This window comes from Elephantulus edwardii, unplaced genomic scaffold (assembly GCF_000299155.1).
Source record: "Elephantulus edwardii isolate Elephantulus edwardi_28Jun2011 unplaced genomic scaffold, EleEdw1.0 scaffold00046, whole genome shotgun sequence".
In the NCBI taxonomy this organism is placed as follows: domain Eukaryota; kingdom Metazoa; phylum Chordata; class Mammalia; order Macroscelidea; family Macroscelididae; genus Elephantulus; species Elephantulus edwardii.
In genome coordinates, this window is record NW_006399796.1 from 815,853 (window position 1) to 837,093 (window position 21,241).

Sequence of the window (21,241 nt, forward strand, 5' to 3'; positions counted from 1 at the left end):
CCCCTCCTAGGTATATGTGATGCATACTTTAGCAGCTTCACTTTCTGCTTGTATTTATCAGTGCCTTTGTGGTAGTCATAACTACAGGTAAGTACCTTTTTCTTGAAATTTAAAAATGTTTGGGTTAAATTTAAATTTCTTCCTTCTCAAAAGACATTTCACAATGAGAAAATCTGCTAGCAAAGATTTAGTGATAAAGAGGAGGAATATCATTTTAAAAACTAAGGTGTACCTGACCCAGCCCTTGGTATTTTCAGACATTAAGGTGTTTTTGAAAATGGAGCAGTGAATAAAGAAGACCAGAGAAGAATTGATGCATTTGGATTGTGATGTTTACAAAAGATGTTTATTGTTTCAGTTACTGCCAAAAGAGCAAGCACATTATAGAAGTGGTACAGCCATGGTAATCCTTGAGGCGAAGACGTTCAGACTACTTGCTCTCAAATACTTTGAACATATTGCCAGAGGAAACAGCCCCTTTGACATTATACTTGGAAATCACTTTATACTTAGAACGGTAGAGGATCATGTATGGGGATGAACATTCTCTGTGAGGTGAATTGACACCATGACTGAAACAGGGTACTTAAACACAGCAGATTGTAAAATGTCACAGGATTGGACAAGGTTTCCATATGTTTTTCATAGGATTCCTGTGAGTAGAGTTGACTCAATCAAACAACCACTGTGAGATTTCTTACATATTTTTGCTTTGTTGTTATTGTTAAGTATTGTTGTATTAGAAACAACTCATACAGAAACCTCTAGTGGGTTTTCATAGGCTGTAAATTGCACAGGAGGAGATAAGCCATCTTTTCTCCATGATGCAGCTGGGTTGGCCGTGCAACATCTTACCACTGGGCCACTCACTAATCTCCACCATGATTGAGCCTGTTACTAAAGTTAGTGTGACATCCATCTCTTTGAGGGTCTTCTTAACTTTTTGCTGACCCTTCAACTTTCCCAACATGGGGGAGACTGTATGGATGGTTAAGAGGGCAGGGCTCTAATACATTGTTTATAGGGTTGTTATGAGTCATAGTCAGCTTGATTGCACCCAACAACAGCAACTTCCCATCTTTGAAATGTTAGCTTATGTCTTTATAGCAAATGAATCTCACTAAACTCTCCTCACTATGATTTACCTAGTTGTTGTTGTTAAGTACCCTCAAGTTACAGGCGACTCATAGCGACCCTAAGAAGGAGAATCCTCGACGCTTGGGTGCCTTTCATCCTTTCTCCAGGTTCATAGGGTTTCCAGAGGCAAGCTGTTATGGAAGTGGATGCCACTCCTCCTTCCAAAATTTACCTAGTATCTTTTTAAAATCAATTCCTTCATTATTCGAGACACTGAGAATTTGAATACGGTAAGATCTTCTTCCTTTTAAGCTCAGTCTAGTGTTAAAGACAAACATGTAAACAGATAAGTGATACATAGCATGTTATAAGTACTTAAATGACTATTGTTGTTATGTGCCTTCCAGTCACCTGTGACTCATAGCGACCCTATGTACAACAGCCCTAAACCCAGCTCTGTTCTCTGCCAGTCTTATTGTCTCTGACACACCTACCCTCATTACCCCAGTCACCGAATCAAACCATCTTATCTAGGGTCTTCCTCTCCTACACTGGCCCTCCATCCTCCCAAGCATGATGCTCCTCTCCAAAGATTGATCCCTCCTTGTAACTTGTCCAGAGTATATCAGATGAATCCTTAGAATCCTTGCCAATTACATATATAAAGTGATCCATAAGTCAATATTAAGAGTATACATAGGAGAGTTAACTGACTTGAAAGAATTGAGACAAATTTTATGCAAGAGTTACTGTTGAGGATTATTTTATTTATAAATAGGCCACCATCATACCCTTATTTATCCATAGTTCTTTGAAGTTCACTGCCTTTATTTCTTCAAATATTATTTCTTCTTTATCTTTTTCCTTGTACACAGATATTAGGTATATTATTTTTTCCTTTTAACGTTTCTCACCTATATCTCTCTTCTCTGCTCCTTTGTTGCATTTAAGGAGAAACTTACTTTTCTAGTCTTAATTAATTAATTTCATTAATAAAAATTGTTTATTCATTTTCCAGGGGTTTTGCCTGAGTTTATAGTTCAGAAACTTCATTTTTTTCTTTTTAAAATTTTTTTTACTTCTTCCTTTCTTTCTCTCTCCCCATCTCTGCTCTTCAATTATAAAATACTTCCCTGATTTCTGTTAGGGGTTTTTTGTTTGCTAATCTCAAGTTGTGCCAAGAAATCTGGAGAACAATCACTTGGCCAACTGACTGAAAGAGATCTATATTTGTTCCCATTCCAAAGAAGGGTGACCCAACAGAGTGTTGAAACTATAGAACAATATTATTGATTTCTCATGCAAGCAAGATTCTACTGAAGATTATCCAAAAACAACAGGAACATCAGTAGAGAACTACCAGAATTCCAGGCTGGGTTTAGAAGGGGTCGTTGGTACTAGGGATATTGTAGCTGATGTTAGATGGATCTTAGCTGAAAGCAGGGAATACCAGAAGAATGTCTGTCTGTGTTTCATTGATTATACAAAGGTGTTTGACGGCGTGGATCATAACAAACTGTGGCTGACTCAGAAGAATGGGCCAGAACATTTAATCGTGCTAATGCAAAACCTATACTTAGACAAGAGGCAGTCATCAGAACAGAGCAGGGTAACACTGCATGGTTCAAAATTGGGAAGGGTGTACGCCAGGGATGCATACTGTCTCTATACCTTTTCAACATGTATGCAGAGCAGATTATCCAAGAGGCTGGGCTCTATGAGGAGGAATGCGGCATCAGGATTGGTGGAAGATAACAATTTGTGTTATGCAGATGACACAACGCTGTTTGATGAAACTGAGTAGGACCTGAAGCGCTTGCTGATGAGGGTCAGGGACTGCAGCCTTTAGTATGGACTGAGGCTCAATGTCAAGAAGACCAAGATTCTCACAACTGGACCAATTGGCAGCATCAGGAGGGATAACGAAGAGATTGAGATTGTTCATAGCTTCAGTTTGCTTGGCTCCACGGTCAACACTCTTGGCACCAGCAGCCAGGAAATCAAAAAACTTATTGCGATGGGAAAGTCTGCTGTTAGAGACCTCTCTAAATCACTCAAGAGCAACGGTGTGTCTCTGGAAACTAAGGTGCGTCTGATACAGACAATGGTCTTTTGCAATCACTTGTTACACATCAGAGAGTTGGACAATGACTAGGGAGGATAGAAGGAGAATTGATGCCTTTGAGCTGTGGTGCTGGAGAAGAGTGTTGAGGGTACCATGGACTGCTAAAAAAAACCCAGATTCATCCTGGAGAGGGTTAAACCGGGCTGCTCCTTGGAGGCAAGGATTCTTGTGCTTCGTCTGACATACTTTGGACATGTTGTAGGAGGGACAGGTCCTCAGAGAGGGACATCATGCTTGGGAGGGTGGAGGGACGGCTCAGGAGAGGAAGACCCTCTATGAGGTGGATTCATTCAGTGACTAGGGTAATCGGGATAGGCGTGTCAGAGGCATTGCGATTGGCACAGGATAGATCTGGGTTTAGGGCTGTTGTACATAGGGTCGCGATGAGTCGCAAGTGACTTGATGGCACATGACAAACAGCAACATCTCTAGTGTGGTGTACGTCTTTCATGGTGTTAGTTATATAGTCCAGAAAAAGCTTCAGCTTGTTTCTTTTACCCTGGTCCTCGAAGGCTTTACTCTTTTATTGTTAGTTGTGGCTTTATTTTTACTAACTCATCTTTAGTTGTCATTTCACTTTCATAGACCAACTGTAGTAGCAGGGGACAGATTTCTTCTGCCATTCTAAAGCTGGAACGTTAAACCAAGAGAAATTACTTATCATTTTATCCCCATGTTATGAACAGTGAAATTCACTAATTACTGTGGGTATAAGCCAAATATGTATGATGATGTTGTTGTTGTTGTTGTTAGGTGCCATAGAGTCATAGACGACTCATAGCTACCCTATGGACGAGAGGCCTGAGCACTGTTCGTACATAGAATTTCCAGAGGCAAGCCATTTCAGAAGGAAAACAATTTAAACCTAAGGGGTTTAAAGCCCCCTCCTGCCTTAAACCTTAGGCCAAGCCTGGCTTGCCTCGCTCTTGGAGGCAGAGCATTCCTTCACATCAAACACAAGCCCAAAAAAGCACACTCCCCTCTCCCTTTGGGGCTTAAAGCCCCCTCCTGCCTTAAACCCTAGGCCAAGCCTGCCTTGCCTCCCTCCTGGAGGCAGAGCATTCCTTCACATCAAAATCAAACACAAACCCAAAAAAGCACTTGACTCCAGAAGCCTGCCACAACACCTGTGCACGCAGCACCATGCTCTCTCTGGCACCCAGAGGTCACAGCAACCCTGGGCGGAGCCAGCCAGGGAGACCATGACCACCTTCTCTCCCCTTTCCCTTTGGGGTTTAAAGCCCCCTCCTGCCTTAAACCTTAGGCCAAGCCTGGCTTGCCTTGCTCATGGAGGCAGAGCATTCCTTCACATCAAATACAAGCCCGAAAAAGTACTTGTTATGTGACATGGAAATTTTTTACAGAATTTAACTGTATGTGCTATTTTGTTCATTCTTCTCTATATTTAATTTTAGTTCAAAGTGCCATTTACTTTCAGAAGTTTATTCTGAATTCTCAAATACTGTTAATTGCTTTTATAGGGTTGTCTGTAGAAACAATATGATAAAATTCTTTTTGTGTGTCTCATTTCCCCACCAGCCTGTAAATTTCAGGGTATGAAAACCATATTTTTTATGATATGCCTGGTATCTGGTCAAGTGCTTAATAGAGGCAGGGTTGTTGTTGTTATGCTGTTAAGTTCTATTGAGTCATAGGCAACTCATAGTGACCCTATGAACAAAGTCCTGGACACCTCCTATATAACTTTCGTCCTTTCTCCAGGTTCATAGGGTTTCCAGAGGCAAGCTATTGTGGAAGTGGATGCCACTCCTGCTTCCAAGTCTGTTTTAATTGGGGAGCTTCACCAGACACTATCCACCATGGGTAACAGTATTTGACTTCACAGCAACCATGATTTACCTCTGTACAGCAAGTGGACATACCAGGGTTACACGACCTAGAAGAATGTTTCACCAAAAACAATTAAAGGCAGGCCTGAGGGCCGCAGAGGAGAGTCACCCACCTTTGGCGTGGGAGCATGGTTTCTGTCTGCTAGGCCAACTTCTCGCTCTCTCTTTTTCTATGTTCTTGGTGGTGGTAGTGTTGTTAAGTGCCATCGAATCGCAGGTGACTCATAGTGACCCTGTGAACGAAGTCCTGGACATTTCCTGTGTAACTTTTTGCCCTTTCTCCAGGTTCATAGGGTTTCCAGAGGCAAGCTATTGTGGAAGTGGATGCCACTCCTGCTTCCAAAGAGGCAGGGTAGCTATCAAATATCATGTTGAACTTAAACTAACTTTGTTCTCAACCAAATAATTTCTTTTAAAGTGCCTTTTTAAGCTTACTACTTATGGTCTATAATGATTTTGTTTTTTCCTTTACATTTATTATATCCCACTTAATAAACATGCTTCACACCTGTCACATATATTTCAGTTTAGAAAAATGAATATATTTACACTTAAAAGATACTTTGTTAGGGTACAGTACCTACATAGTTGTGCCTTGAATAATTAATAAATACAGATTAGTATTTCAGGTATCCTAAAGATTAGATATCAAGCATCAAAATATTAAATTCATCATAGATTGTAATATTCTTTTCTTCTCTTAGTTCATTACAAGCAAATCACTTTACTGGAATGGTGTACCAGACAGTGCTTCTTCCTCACCGACATTCTTTAAAAGCAGGGAGCTTGGATGAAGCAATAACTCCCAATACATCACCAGCTCAATGGCCAGGTATAAATAATTTTGTTTGTGTGTGTGTATATGTATGAGTTTTTTCTTAGTCTTACTGAAAGTTATAGAGTAGTGAAAAGCAGTTTTGGTTTGGTCTTGCAAAATAATTATTGTTAAATATTGTTAGAATTGACACCAGTTCTGTATTTATTACTCATTCCAAATTACATAATTATGTTAGTAACTCTTTGATCGTTTATACTAAAATATGTCTTGTTACATCATTTTAAATTTTTACTTTTGTCATGGTAAAAGAATTTGTTATGACTGCAGTTTCATAAAAGGAATATTTTCAGCTTTTGAGATTATAATTTAACTTAAAGGTGCACCTGAGACGGTGAGATTGGTTCAGGATAGGACAGGGTTCAGAACTATTGTGGATATGGTCACTGTGAGTCATAGACAACTCAATGGCATGTAACAACAACAACCACCACTTTTTGAGATTTAGGGAAGTTGCTGATTTGCAGTGATTTTCTACACTGAACAGATTGTTCCATTTGCTCATTTGTTCATAGTTATGAAGCTAAGGAAGAAAGTGTTAATTCTGATGTGATAATTTTTAATTTTTTTTTCTTTTTAAATACACCATGATTGGTGACTCTGTTTATTATTTGTTCTAGGAATAACATCTCTAATTCGACTTTTGAATTCTTCTGGTGAGGAAGCCCATCCTTCGCTTACAATCTTGCTCTGTGAGATTCTTACAGCAGTTTATCTTAGTCTCTTCATCCATGGCCTGGCTACACATTCTAGTAATGAACTATTTCGGATCATGGCCCATCCTCTAAATGAAAAAATGTGGTCTGCAGTATTTGGTGGAGGTGCACATGTTCCCAGCAAGGAACAGACACAATTGAAAACTTTAACCGGTTAGTTTTTAATCTTTATACTTGTTTGTTTTGTTTTTTTTTAAATAACCCTAAAACTTTATTTATGCATTTGAATAATAACTTTCCAAATGTAAATAAATCTGTTTCAAGTCACAATTAGAAAATTCTTGTTACAGACCATTTTCCCCCTAAACATACCTTTACTGTGAAAATATACTATAAAATTTCTGGTGCAGTTTTCAGTTTTTAAGATATTCAGTGCACCCGTCTATTTTAACATTAGTGATTCAAGCTAGTGTAATTTTCTTAAACCTTTTACTGTTGAAATTTTTATTTGCTTTGTAATACACTATAATACTGGTTTTTGTTCTATCCAAATACAGATTCTCTCCTCTTTCTTTGGCAGGAAGGCACTTTGCTATGCCTAGCCCCCACCAGGTAGTGGTATTCTCCATGGAGTGTGTGGGCTTTTCCAAAGCTCTTTCAGCCATCAGTTCTCATAGCCCTCCCAGTCTTGCAGGCAAGATAATAGCTTTAGAAATAGGCCTTTTCACTTCAGCTTGCTTTGTGCTGTTTTGGAGGGGCTGGGTTACAGTTTTATTTTGTTTGGCATTTAAGGAAAATTGAGAAATCTCTTTTAATGAAGCCATTTTATTGATTTAAAGCAATGATTAGCATATTAGAAAACAACATTTTTACTACTTTATTCTTTTTTTAAATTCTTGGATATTTTTCCCTTAAGCCATAACATTGTTAAGTATGTAAAAGCAAATCTTGATGCTAATCATGGTAAATCAGACTGTTGCTTGAAATAACAAAAAAAAACCTAAAAAACACATTTCAGTTGAAGCTGCTTTATGATTTGCATATTATGATTCTGGCCATTAGCTTTTGGATTTCTAAGTGTTCATAATATCTACCATGAAATGTAAATATTTTTACACGATTGTATCCTCCCCTTTCCAAAACTTTCTGTTATTAAAACTGTATATACTGTATTTATTAAAAGAAACATCAAATGGTTTCCAACACTTTCTACTGTTAAGCTTCCTTTCTATACTTTATTAGTCATAGTTGATGATCTTGATTTTTAAATTTTAATGATTATAGAAATTAGAGTTAGGAATTAATAATTTCTATCTGCAGTACAGACACACTGAAGAGTAAACATTTTTAAATGACTTTCAAAAAATAAGCTTTATGTTATGTTTTGCACAGATTGGCTGTTTATGAAGCTCGTTTCGCTTCCTCTATATTATCTATTTCAACCATGATCTCCTATCTATACTTAAAAGCTGTTTCCACTAAGGAAATAAAAAACTCCTGGACTGAGGCACAATTGTTTTAGCTTGGCTTCTATTTCCTCTCTTTTTGTTTACTTCCCCTTTCTTCAGTTATACCAAGACAGTCTTTCTAATTCTTGTCTACCCACCCATCCATTCTCCACTAAAAGGAATTTTTTTAAACAGGCAAGGACTTCTATTAGTTCTTTAAGTTTAATTTATAATTTAATGTCATTTTGAATAGAGGTTGATGAAAAGGTCCAAATTATACATAATTTAGTCTTCTTAGGCCCTTTAGTCTCCGTCATAGGTCAGCTCTGCCACTGCAACAAAAGCAGCCATTTACTGTAGTATACAAATGACCATGGTTGTATTTTAATAAAACTTTGTTAAAATAAGCTTTGATTTACTGTGAAGCATGTTCTTCTCCATTTTAACCAGAATATCTAATCTCCCTGTTAAGGAAATTTAAGTATTAGTATATTTGAGTATGTTCCCCAGTTGGAACTCATGTTCATGAAATAATACTTTTAGGATAAGTGACGTTAGAAGATAATTAGACATAATCTTCCTTACCACAGTCCCAACTTCTTTGAAAAAGCAGGGCTATCTAATTCAGTTTTGACTGTTGTATGCTACTGAAAATGCCCAAAGATGATAATAGTTTCTCCTGGAAATACTATCCTGACTGGTCCTTATCTGCCTTCTACACTTACTGTATTATTCTAAACCACTTTTGTACTTTTGTATCCCTGACCATTTCCCTTTACTCTAAATTAAACTTATTTCCTTTTGTCTTTCTCCCTATAAAAAATATTATACCAAATCTATATTTTTTAGAATTTAAATATTTTCATTATCGTAGCATCACTTCTGTGATTTTTAAAGAGCAGTGTCATATCTTTAATTTTTTTTTTTAAAAAATGAAGACTACTTTGAGATGAAATATGGGACACTGACCGTAATTAAAGAAATAGTTTTCAGAGTTTAAAGAGAATAAGATTTGTAACTTTAATGAGTTTGATAGAATACATCTCCAGGTTACAAACTTCCAACTTATAGTCAAATTACTTGCCTTTAAACATTATTTAAATTTTCCCTAACTTTGAAAGAGTTGTTGTTGTTGTTATGTGCCGTCGAGTCCTTTGCGACTTATAGTGACCCTATGCACCACAGCCCTAAACCCTGCTCTATCCTGCGCCAACCGCACTGCCTCTGACACACCCATCCCGATTACCCCAGTCACTGAATCAATCCATCTCATAGAGGGTCCTCCCCTCCTGCACCGTCCCTCCACCCTCCCAAACATGATGTCCCTCTCCAAGGACCCGTCCCTCCTGGCAACATGTCCAAAGTATGTCAGACGAAGCCCCAGAATCCTTGCCTCCAAGGAGTTGCCTGGTTTAATCCTCTCCAGGATGAATCTGTTTGTTTTCCTGGCAGTCCATGGTACATTCAGTACTCCTTTCCAGCACCACAGCTCAAAGGCATCCACTCTCCTTCTGTCCTCCCTAGTCATTGTCCAACTCTCTGATGCATAACAAGTGATTGCAATGACCATGGCCTGTATCAGGCGCACCTTAGTCTCCAGAATACTATCTTTTAATAAGATAATATTAAATATAGTGTAAAATCATTACCTTAATAAATTGCATTAGATTGAATATTGAATGGTCAGAATTTTGAACATAAAGCTAGGGAACATAAATCAATATTTTAATTTTTAATTAAAATTTTTAAACATTTTCTTTGTGCATTCAAAATCATATATTACTTGAATTTCCTCTTTCTAATTATCTAATACTATAGCACAGTTGATGTATACATGTGCAGGTTAGAATTATTTTTGTTATTAGGGTTAATATTAAAGTAGAAAAAAAAAGCTTTCAAAACCATACTTTTTTTTCTGCTAACAGTTAGAAATCCATGCATTTGCTTTGTATTGCATACTGTACAGCAAAACATTGTATATTTTATTTAAGTAAGATTTACTGTATTTTGTGGTGATTTCTGTAATTTAAGAACTTAAATTTTTATTTTATTTAATCTTGATAAATTTATAATATTTTAGTTTCTAAATTGATTAATAAAATAAGTACTTTGTTTATAACAAGCATGCCATACTTATATTATTTTAGAATGATAAATGATGATCTAGAATACTTTTAGCATTTTATCATTGAAATTAACTACAGAAAGATCAGAAAGTTCACATACTTTGCTTTTCCCATAAAAATGGTACAAAAATAAGAATTTTGTGTTTAGTACCTAGTAATTGTCCCATGGTAGTGTTCTAACATTATTTTACTGAAATATGCCTGTTTCTTGACCAAAAGAGGTAAGACTTGATCACATTTAAAACCTAGAATAAAATAAATTATTTTAAGAATATTTAAAATGCCTAACACTTTGATATATAAAAGTTGTTAACAGACCCAGAAAAGAAAATCTGGGGTTTTGTGGTTGTGTTTGTTCGTTTCAGACAGCTATTCATTGCAGGCTGTGAATAAAAATTTCAATTTAAAGTTTAAAAACAACTTCTGTTCACACATTTCCTCAAATAATGTTGTTGTTGTTGTTATTGTTATGTACTCTTGATTCGCTTGCAACTCATAGCGACCCTATGTACAACAGCCCTAAACTCCGCTCTGTCCTGTGCCAATCGCACTGTCTCTGACACTCCCATCCCGATTACCCCAGTCATTGAATCAGTCCACATCATAGAGGGTCTTCCCCTCCTGCACTGTCCCTCTACCCTACCAAGCATGATGTCCCTCTCCAAGGACCCATCCCTCCTTACAACATGCCCAAAGTATGTAAGCCAGAGCTTCAGAATCCTTGCCTCCAAGGAGGTACCTGGTTTAACCCTTTCCAGGATGAATCTGTTGTTTTCCTAGAAAGGCAAATTTTCTTTAAGAATGGAGAAAGCATAGGGAAACCACACACTTCAGAAAAGGTAAATGTTCAAACATGAAATTTTGTACATAAATACTGTTGTTTAATATCTTTTTCTTTTACTCATAAGGCCTGATGACAGAGAAAAGAACTTCTATTTCTGGCAGTCCTGCATGCTGCAGCAAAATGGCCTGAATTTGTTGTATTTTTACCATTCCAATATTTAGTAATTCTCTTGGGTATTAGATGAATTTTTAAAAGACAAAGCTTAAAGGTAGCCTTTAAGATGATTGCTAAGTACTTTAGGGAAGTGTTAAAGACTTTTAGATCTAGATAGTAAACATTAATAAAGCTTGTTCTTCCTCTGTACTTCCTCTTGTACTTCTTCCTTCTCGTGCTCTCCATTTCTTTCTCCTCCCCTGCCCCTTTCTTCTTCCTCCTTTTCCTGTCTTTACTCTTTTCCCTCCTCTCTTTCCTCCCTTCTGCTTCCTCTCACTTTCCCTTCTGTTTTCCTTATAGTCACCTAGACTCTCCCCCCTTTAAGCTCTTCCTTTTTCTTTTTAATCTTTCTCCCTTATTCTTTTCATCCTGCTTTTTGTCTTCCCCCTTTTTCCATCTTTCTTCCCACTTTACTACTTTCCTCCGCTTCTTCCTCTATAGATCACAAAACATATACCCAAATTTCATCGTCATTTCTTCCTAATCCTAATCCCCCCCGCCCGATCTTTTTCTGATAAAGTAGCCAAATCCCTTCCCTTAGTGGAGCAGTAGAGTTTATTTTTACCCAAAGAGTGGCAAAAGTTCTTGCTATATGAATATTAACATTTTTCAAAACAGTTGAACTCTTAGCCACTATATATTTTCTTATTGATGATTTTAAGTTCTGCAAACCAGAAAATGCCTTGTGCCTTGGTACAATTCGAAGGTAAAAGAAAAGAAGAAACTACTGTAATGACAAGCCACAGAGTAGTTCTTTTTGGTTAAAGGCAACCCTCAAATCTTTTGTGTGTACAGCATCTCAAATAATATACCCATCAATGCTGTGAGCCACTTGCTAGTTCTTTAGCTATTGTCCTTATTTATCAGAAAGGTGGTTTGCTTGGGATTTTTTTTTCTCTTCTTTTTAATATATTACTATCTTTTAGGTCAAGTTTATTATTACCTATTAGTTTCCATTTCAGGAGTTCATACACAAATTGTTCTATAAATTCATTGTTATGCAGCAGTGTGTCAGCATTCTCCTCTTTTCCACTCTATCTTCCCTCTTTCCACACTTTCATTTTGCCTGTCCTTCCATGCTTTCTCCTCCTTGTTTTTGGACAGATATTGCCTGTTTGATCTTACTAGTTGATAATCCTAAGGAGCACATTGCCCATCAGTTATTGCTTATTTTATAAGCCAGTAGATGATTTGCTAACTGGTGACCTCCAGGAGTGACTTGAGTTCCAGGCCTTTAGGTCATTCTCTTGTCAGTCCAGAAGTCTAGTCTTTTCTGTGAATAAGTTCTGTTCTACATTTTTTTTTCTTGGTCATTTCAACCAGTATTAGGTCAGTCTTGAAGGAGCTGTGATTTGTGTAGGCCATTCATTAGTTCAGGGAACTAATTGCTTCCTTGAGTCTTTTATGTCCTTCACACTCCTTTGCTTCAGGAAGGAAAAGACCTTTAGCTGTATCTTAGATGGGTGCTTCAGAGGGAACTCTGGTAAGAAGGTGTACTGCAATCCCAAAGGCTCACATTTCAGATCCGCCAGCTGTTCCAAAGAATGATGGACAGTCTCCTCCCTTGTGATTTACTGTCTCTGAAAACTCGCTGGGGGATCAGCTATTGGTTAGTTCTGGTTCAACAGCACATAGCAGTAACAACACGCTTTAAAACCTAAAACAGTCTTTACCAGATAATGACAGAATATTCTCTTTATGAGCTGAGTTGTTCTTGTTGACCTAAATATCACCAGACACTGTGGTCCTTGGTCTTCAAACCCAGTAACATAATCTCATAAAGTGTTTGGACATATCTAAGAAGTTCTGATAGTTATGCTGCCAGTGTGTGCTAATACATATGCGAGCATATAAGCAACATATCGTAATATGTGTATGCAAAACCCCACAAATGTACCTATACAGGTATGTGTTGTTCAGTGTCCATTTGGACATTTGGCTGCATATGTATTTGTGGTCCTTTAAGGTGTTATAGTTTTATTTTATTTTGTTTTTTAAACATGAAAGCAGCTTTCATTTTGTTTATTTCTTCTTTATAATGGTTCTAAAGACCCCAAGATCTTTTTTTTTCCCCTTCTCCACTTTCCCTCCATGGTATGCATTACAACCATCAAAGGCAGTAAATCTTTAAGGTTAATAGTGTTTGGAAGCCACTTTCATGGCACATGGAGATTTGGAGTGGGCTTGGATAATTGTAATAATGACTATATAAGTTGGGTCAGTTAGTGCCATGTAAGACCCCAGACTCTTAAGAATGGACAAACATAGGGAATTCTGGTGGCTTAATGGCAAAAAGCTGCACTGCCATCATTAAAGCACACGATTCAAATCTATCAGATGCTCCACTGGAGAAGAACGGCCAGTCTCCTCCTGTGCTAGTCAGATCCAACTCGATGGCACACAACAAGGGGGGGAAGAAAAAAGAATGGACAAACAGTAGGCTCCAGGACACACCCTAATGCCCTCATCACCTAGCCTCAGCCTCTTCTTTTCCCTACACCAAGCTTCATTTATCCACTCAGAAGCCATACATTTTTTCACTTTAAGTGCAGAATAGTAGTACCTCTGTGCTCCTCTGCTCCTGTTCTCCCTGAGCACTTATAGGCTTTCAGCTCCAGAGATCAGAGACTGCATAATATCTGGAAGCATCAGGCTGCCACCACTGCCAGTCTTGCTTCTCACCTGCATACTCAGTCCCTATGGCCATCTCTTCACACCTACCCAGTCCTGCTCAGACTTCAGGCCAGTTGTTGATGCAGCCTCCACCTGACCCAGACACACACGCATCCTATATCATGGATGCAGCTTTCATACTTTCTCCATTGGCTCCTATAAGGTTTTAATATAATAGGCTGTATATATGATATTCACACAATATTCAAATGACTTAACATCCTGTTTCACAGAACATACAGCATCATACCTGTATAAGTGTGTACATACATTTTCATATGTCCTCCTATGCATATATAACATATATATCTGCTTATGTGACCAAGCAGGGAGCTCTGATGGTGTGTATTATTATTGTTGTTGATTGCTGTCAAGTTGAGCATGACTCATAGCAACCCTATGAAACAAAAGGCCTGTATAGCCTTTCTGTAACTGTCATCATTTATTAAAGTTCTAGAGTTTCCAGAAGCATGTTGTTTAGGAAGTGGCTGCCACTCCTGCTTTCAACAAAAAAGTGCTAAGGAATTATGCTGCCAGCTTAAAGGCTCATGGTTTGAATCCACCATCTCCTTCAAGGGAGAATATTGGAAGTCTCCTCCCATGCAATTTAATGCTTCAGAAACCTCCTGAAGGGTCAGCCATGAATTGGTTCCAACTTGATGGTACATAACATGTGACTAGTCACAAATTTTGTGTAATTATTACTATTATTGCAGAATTGTATTTATTATAGCATTTGTTGTAGTTGTATTTTATTCTTGTGTACCTCTCAGTGTCTTGGCTTACCTTAGTCATGTTGTGATGACTTCCCATACTTCCTTTCTCCTCAGCAGAATTAGCATGTGTCTACTCTCTGTTAAGTGATTCTTTCTTCTTCCCCTTCCATTCCTGATAACCATCAGAGAATGTTGTGCTTTTTGTAAATAATGCTGCTTTAAAATTGGGTATGTATGTCTATTCATGTCACTGCTGATTGATCACTAGGCTGTATATCTAGGGTTAGAATTGTTGAGTAATTAGATATTTTTATGTTTTGAGGAAGCATAGTAGTTAGAGCATTTTACACTGCCACCAGTATTATAAACAAGTATGTCTTGGAAAAAGTGTAGCCAGGGTGCTTCTTAGAGGAAAAGATAAGGAAACTTCATCTCACATACTTTGGACATGTGGTTAGAAGGAGCCAGTCCTTGGAAAATTACATCATACTTGTAAAGGTTGAGGGACAATAAAGGAGGAGAAAACCTTTAATGAGATAGATTGAGTAGTGACTGTAACCGTGGGCTCAAAAGTGTCAGAGATGATGAGGATGGCACAGGATAGGGTATGGTTCAGACCCATTGTTCATTGACCAAATCGTGTCAACTCAACAGGACTCAACATATAAAAGTTGTAATGGAGTGCTGATTATGTAGTCTGAAGGGAGTTGCATTGCTAACCCACTTCTACACATTAAAGAAGTATCTACTTTTTTTTTTTTTTTGGTGATTCAATCCACCAGTGGCTCTGCAGGAGAAAGATGAGTAGTCTCCTTGCATGAGATTTATGGCCTCAGAAACCCAGTAGATGGTCAGCTATTCCCACTCATCAAGAATGAGTGAATGGCTAATAAGGGAACTCTCATGGCTTAGGCCATAGTGAACTGTGCTACTAACCCAAATGGCTGTATGTCTGTAGCCATAATATACCTGAGTGGCTGCTCAGGAAAAAAATGACCAGTCTCCTCTTCTTCACCTCCAGAAACATTCAATAGATGATCACTCTGAGTTGGAGTTGACTAAATGACAGTGTGTTTGAGTTTTTATTATTAATCACTAACAAAGAAGCAGTAGTGATACGTTCTTGTGTACTCTTGAGTTGGAACCAACACATAGCTGACCTCCCAGTGGGTTTTCAGAGGTAGTAAATCACACTGTAGATTTCTAAGTCGGGAGATCAGGAGATGGATTGCACTGGGAAAGTCTGTAGTTCGGGACCTCTAAAAATTATTAAAGAACAGTGATGTCATTTTGAGGACTATGGTGTGCCCAGTTCAGGCCATGGTCTTTTCCATTACTTCCTGTGCATCTGAGAGCTGCACAATGAATAAGGATCACAGAAGAATCGATACCTTTGAGTTATGGTGCTGGAGAGGAGTACTGAATATCCCATGGACTGCCAAAGGAACAAACAGATATATCTTGGGGAAAGTGCAGTCAGATTGCTCTTTGGAGGGAAGTAAGGACAAGTTTTGTGTCTCATACTTGGGACATGTTGCTAGGGGATGCTGTTTCATAGAAAGGGATAACATGGTTAGAAATGGGAGGGCCAGAGAAAGAGAAGACCCCCCAATGAGATGGATTGACACGGTGGCTGCAACAGGGGGCTCAAGTGTATCAAAGATGATAGATGGCAAAAGACAGGATAGGGTGTTAGTTATGGGGTCATTATAGTTTGTACTTAGCTTGCCAGCACTTAACAGCAACAGCAATATGAGTCAAAATCAACCTGAGGGCAGTGGTTTGAATTTAATACCTAATGATCTCAAGAATCTCTTCATGTGTTTGTTAGGTACTTAAATGTCGTCTTTGATGAAGTATCTGTTCATGTCATTTGCCCGGTTTTTTAATTGGATTGTTTTTGAAATGTTGATGTTTTCTTTAGATTTTAGAAATTACATGCTTGTTAGATAGGTCATTGTGACCATTTTTTTCCAGTCTGTTAATCCTCATTTTACTCTTGGAGTATTTTGCTGTATATATGTGTTTAATTTTCAGGTGGTCAGAATTTTCTAGTTCATCTTCTATTTGTGTATATATGCTATAAATTAAGACACCTTTAACTTTGTTCTATGTTATCCTCTTGGAATTTTATAATTTGAGGGTTAACATTTAAGTCCATTTTGAGTTAATTTTTCTATTTTATTTTTCATGAAATGAGTATCCTGTTTTGGCAGCACCATTTTGTAAAGAGACTTTCATTTCCCTATTGAATGAATTTTCAGGCAAAAGACTTAATTAGAAATCTTGTGCTTTCTGCCATTGAGTTTACAGATTTTAAGAATTTCCACCCTCCAATATGGTTAATTTCTTATTTTTAATATCATGTGTCTGGATTCATAGACTGTGTTTTCAAATTATTCCTCTTTTATTTTTTTTTTAAATACTAGAAACTAATGCTTTCAGAACTTTTTTTTTTTAATCACAAAACAGTTTTGTCAAAATCTCTTAAGTTCTCATTGTTAAAAGATTTTGTTTTCTTGGAAATTCTCTATACCCCTGGATTCTAGTAATCTAAAAAGCAGAAGAAGCAAAAGAATAGTATTAATATACTAATCTTTTCTTAAAACTTAGCATTAATTTGCTTGAAAGGTAATTGCGTATTTCACTTTAGGTTACTGAATTCAGATTCCATTTTAGAATGTGTGTAAATATGCAGCAGGTATGTTGGAAACTTAATAGATAATTTTGAGATTCTGATTAAACAGTATACATACTTGAAATTTCTCTTAAAAATCATTTGAAAGAAATTGTAACACTAAGTTATTCATCATATCTTTTTAAGTAATTGAATTACAGTTTTAACCTCAACTTGAATATAAGCTTGATATAATGCATGCGCATGCTGTGTAGTTTTGAATAATAAGCAAATTTATATTACAGCACAAATATTTATATTTCTTGATAAGGTAAGTAGAGCCTCACTGCAACTATTTGTGGAGCGTATTGGTCTGCTTAAATTAGATCTGTTTGCCTGTTAAGCCATGACTGTATTTGGGAGATACTGATTCCCTGTTGGTGATTGGCATAGTGTGACATAATGTATAGCTTGTATAAGATTTGTATAACTGTTTTCTAAGAGAATACTGAAAATCTAACTGCTATCATACATCCTCCCTCGTCATAAGTATACTTACTAGAAAATTCCATCTCCTTGTCATTTATAAAAGTTTTAATTCATTTAAGTTGCTATAGTGCATGATTTTTTTTTAAAAATCTACCATGAAAATATAGTTTAACATGTTGCCGCACTCGTTTTAAATTCACGACCGTGCTTACAAACACATTTGCCATAATTTGCGGCAACGTGTTAATATGCAGATGTACGATCAGGATATCTCTGAAGAATTTCACAAATGAGTTGGGTTTTGTTTTTTTTTTCTTTTCATTAACATTAACGTCATATGCATGATATTTTTAAAACACAAAATAGATCTATGTAGAACTATTATTATCATCTTCCTAGGTAACTTATGAACTAATTTACAGGGAGATACTGCATTCTGTTAAAGATAAAAGAGATAAGTCATCATCTAGAGCATGAAGTCAAATTATTCTGTAAGAGATTTTTGCCTCATTTCCCTTATTTGCATAGCAGCTCTATGTGTTTATAAGAATAGTCCTTTTTTAATGCTTAATAGCTAACTTAATATTAACTATTAACTAATTTAACTTAAAGTTAACTTTTTATCTTATATACAAGCAGGTGAAATAAATACCACAAAATCAGTATCTATTTTCTTAATACTTTATTTTGTTGTTGTTAGTCTCTTCATTAGTGGAAGAAGGAGAAAAACAGAACAAACCTTTTAGGCCATCAAAAATGTCTTGCAGAGAAACTGCCCCATTGACATCCTCAGCACCAGAAAGCCAGGGGTCACTGACAGTCAAAGAGAAGTTCATCCCACCTGAGCTCAGCATCTGGGACTATTTCATTGCTAAGGTAATACACTTGTTATTCAAAGTATTATTTGTGTAGTCAAATGAAAATGTGCATGTTTGAAATAGAAATGTGACTATTGGAAATTCCAAATGCGTCTGCACTCTGCTTTAGAATATTTCATTGTTATCAAGATGCTTTAAAAATGTTGAAGCAATGAAAACTTCTGTTTCCAACCAATCTATAAGGCAGATCTTTGATAAATTGAGTTATGCATTTTAAATAAAACAGAAAAACTTAAAAAGAGAAGTTGGTTAGCATTTCAATGTTAATGTTGTCAATGTTAGTGAACTTGATACTATTTAAAGAATCAAGAATTCCAGAAGTTTATCTATATTCTTTCATTCCTTTTTCTTCCTTTGAGTACTTCTAATGCACACAAATTTCAATTACTGCTGTTTAGTTAAATAACACAAGTTTCCCAACGGTAAAACTTATATTTTAGTTATTAGCATATTAAATCATGGAAAGGGTTTCCATGGTGGTGCAAACAGCTAAGCAATGAGCTGAAAGCTGAAAACTTGGCAGTTCTTGCCTTGAGAGGACATCTTTGAAGACTGACGGCCTAATCCTCTTACAAAACGTTGAAAGCTCAGAAGCTCTGGTGGCCTAGTGGCAAGAAGCTGCACTGTAATCCCAGAAGCGTGTAGTTCAAATCCACCAGATGCGGCGAGCTCTGGTGCGTAGTTCAAATCCACCAGATGCTCTGCTGTACCAGTCACATCTGATTTGACGGTATACACACACACACACACACACATAATAAAATTTAAAAAAAAAAACCAAAAAAAAAAAAAAACCTCCCAAATCCACCAGATGCTCTACTGAAGAAGGAGGGATAAAAAAAAAAAAAAGGTTGAAAGCTCTTTGGAACAACTTGACTCTGTACATAAAGATTCGCCATGAGTCAGAATCAGTTTGACAACAACAACACAATCACATTAAGTAAAAATGTTTCCTGCTAGCTTTCTTTGGGGTGCTCTGGTGGGAGCTCCTTTCAGGGAGTGTCTTGCTAACTAACCCAAAGGCCATGCCTCTGGAGAAGTTCAAATCCACCAGCAGTCAGGGAAGAGAAGGGTAGTTTCCTCCAGGGTGAATTACTCACTTAGTGGCAGTGGGTGACTAAGTGCTAGTCACTGTGTAAATAACAGATGCACATTATCATAACCCATAATCAAACACTTTTTCAAAGTAGGTTGGTGACTTGTCATTGTGCATCTATTATATAGTTCTTACATAGACTGTAAAGAGTGTGGTTTTCCTTCCTCTCTGTCTCCCAGTGAAAACCCATGTGACATTTACTAGATTAGAGAATTCCAAAAAGAAAAAGGAATTAGCCAGCGAAGAAATGAAAAGTCCTAACATTGGAAGTGAAATTCAGATTATACTTAAATGGAGTTAAAGAAGTTGACCACATAATGGTGACATGCTATCATTTATCACATTCTGGAAATAGCGTTCATTCAATCACTCATTGCCATCTGAACCAACTTGTAACAAAGCTTCCATTGGATTTCTGAGACTGTAAACTGCTATGGAGGAGATTCCCCATCCTTCTCCTACAGAGTCACTGGTCAATTTGAACTTCCGCAAAGACAAGGCCTTTGAGTTAGAGCAGTACAATTCCCTGGGGAATTAGCCATCAAAGTTGCCAAAAAATACTAAATGTACTATGCGCTGCCAGAGGAATGAACAAATCTCCCCTTGAAGAAGTAAAACCAGAATGCACCTTTAAAGTGCTGTTGAGTAGGAATGTCAGCTCCAAGCTAAAGTGCACCTGGCCCAAAAATAGTTTTTTCAATTGCTTTTTATGTGTGTGAAAGTTGGACAATGAATGAAAAAGACCAAAGAATTGATGCCTTTGAATTGTGGTGTTGGCAATGATGATTGAATATATCAGAAACTATGAAAAGAATGAGTAAATCCCTATTGGAAGAAGTTCAGGCAGGGTGCTTCTTAGAAGCAAAAATTGTGAAACTTCCTCTCCCATATTTTGGGCATGTTGTCAGGCTCTCTTAACATCTGTCCTATAAAGGTGATGTCATACTTGGAAGGTGGAGAGGAAGACCCTGAATAAGTAGGATTGACACAGTGACTGCACCAGTGGGCATTAGAAAAATGGAAGTTGTGAGGATTGTGCAGGGCTTCAATCTATCATATATAGGGTAGCTGTGAATTAGATTAAACTCGAAGGCCCCAACAACAGCCAAATCATCTATTCTGTCATCTACCGTTCTCTGCAACCTTTCTTCTCTACCTTAGTAGACTTCAAATTGTTCTTTTTTCACATTAACTTGTTTTCTGCATTCAAGTCTTTCAAATGCTTTTTTCTACTATATATATTGCTTTTCTTCACTCTTGGTATATAACTTATTTTTGTCCTGTAGGATTCCAATAAATTTTATTTTTCAAAGAAATGTTTGATGACCAGGTTATCTCCAGTCTCTCCTTTTATTCTCTGACTCAACTTTCCCTCTCTCTTTTTTTTTAACATAACAGTGCAATTTATATTTCAGTCATTTGCCCTGTTTTTTCCACTGAAATTTAAGTATTCTTATTCATCTTCAAAATTCTTATGCCCACATAACACTCTTTGGCTTATTGTAAATACTTAATGTATTTTTGTTGAGTAAATGAATAAGTAGAGCTTTATGTAATATGAAATCAAAGGAATTGGTGCCCAAAAACCCTGCCAATAACTAATTGAATTTCTTAAGGTCCATGAAAATAGATTGAATTGCTGCTATTAATTATATACT

The 21,241-nt window shown here is 37.0% G+C and overlaps 1 protein-coding gene across 1 annotated transcript in view; it reads left to right on the forward strand.

The window, feature by feature from the left end:
• Positions 1-21,241, forward strand: part of DMXL1 (Dmx-like 1) — a 207,688-nt gene that overhangs the window by 102,167 nt on the left and 84,280 nt on the right. Inside the window, exons 26-29 of the mRNA XM_006885987.1 lie at positions 11-87; positions 5,757-5,884; positions 6,508-6,756; positions 18,310-18,485. Coding sequence (XP_006886049.1) covers positions 11-87; positions 5,757-5,884; positions 6,508-6,756; positions 18,310-18,485 — 630 coding nt within the window. The remainder of the gene's footprint in view (positions 1-10; positions 88-5,756; positions 5,885-6,507; positions 6,757-18,309; positions 18,486-21,241) is intronic.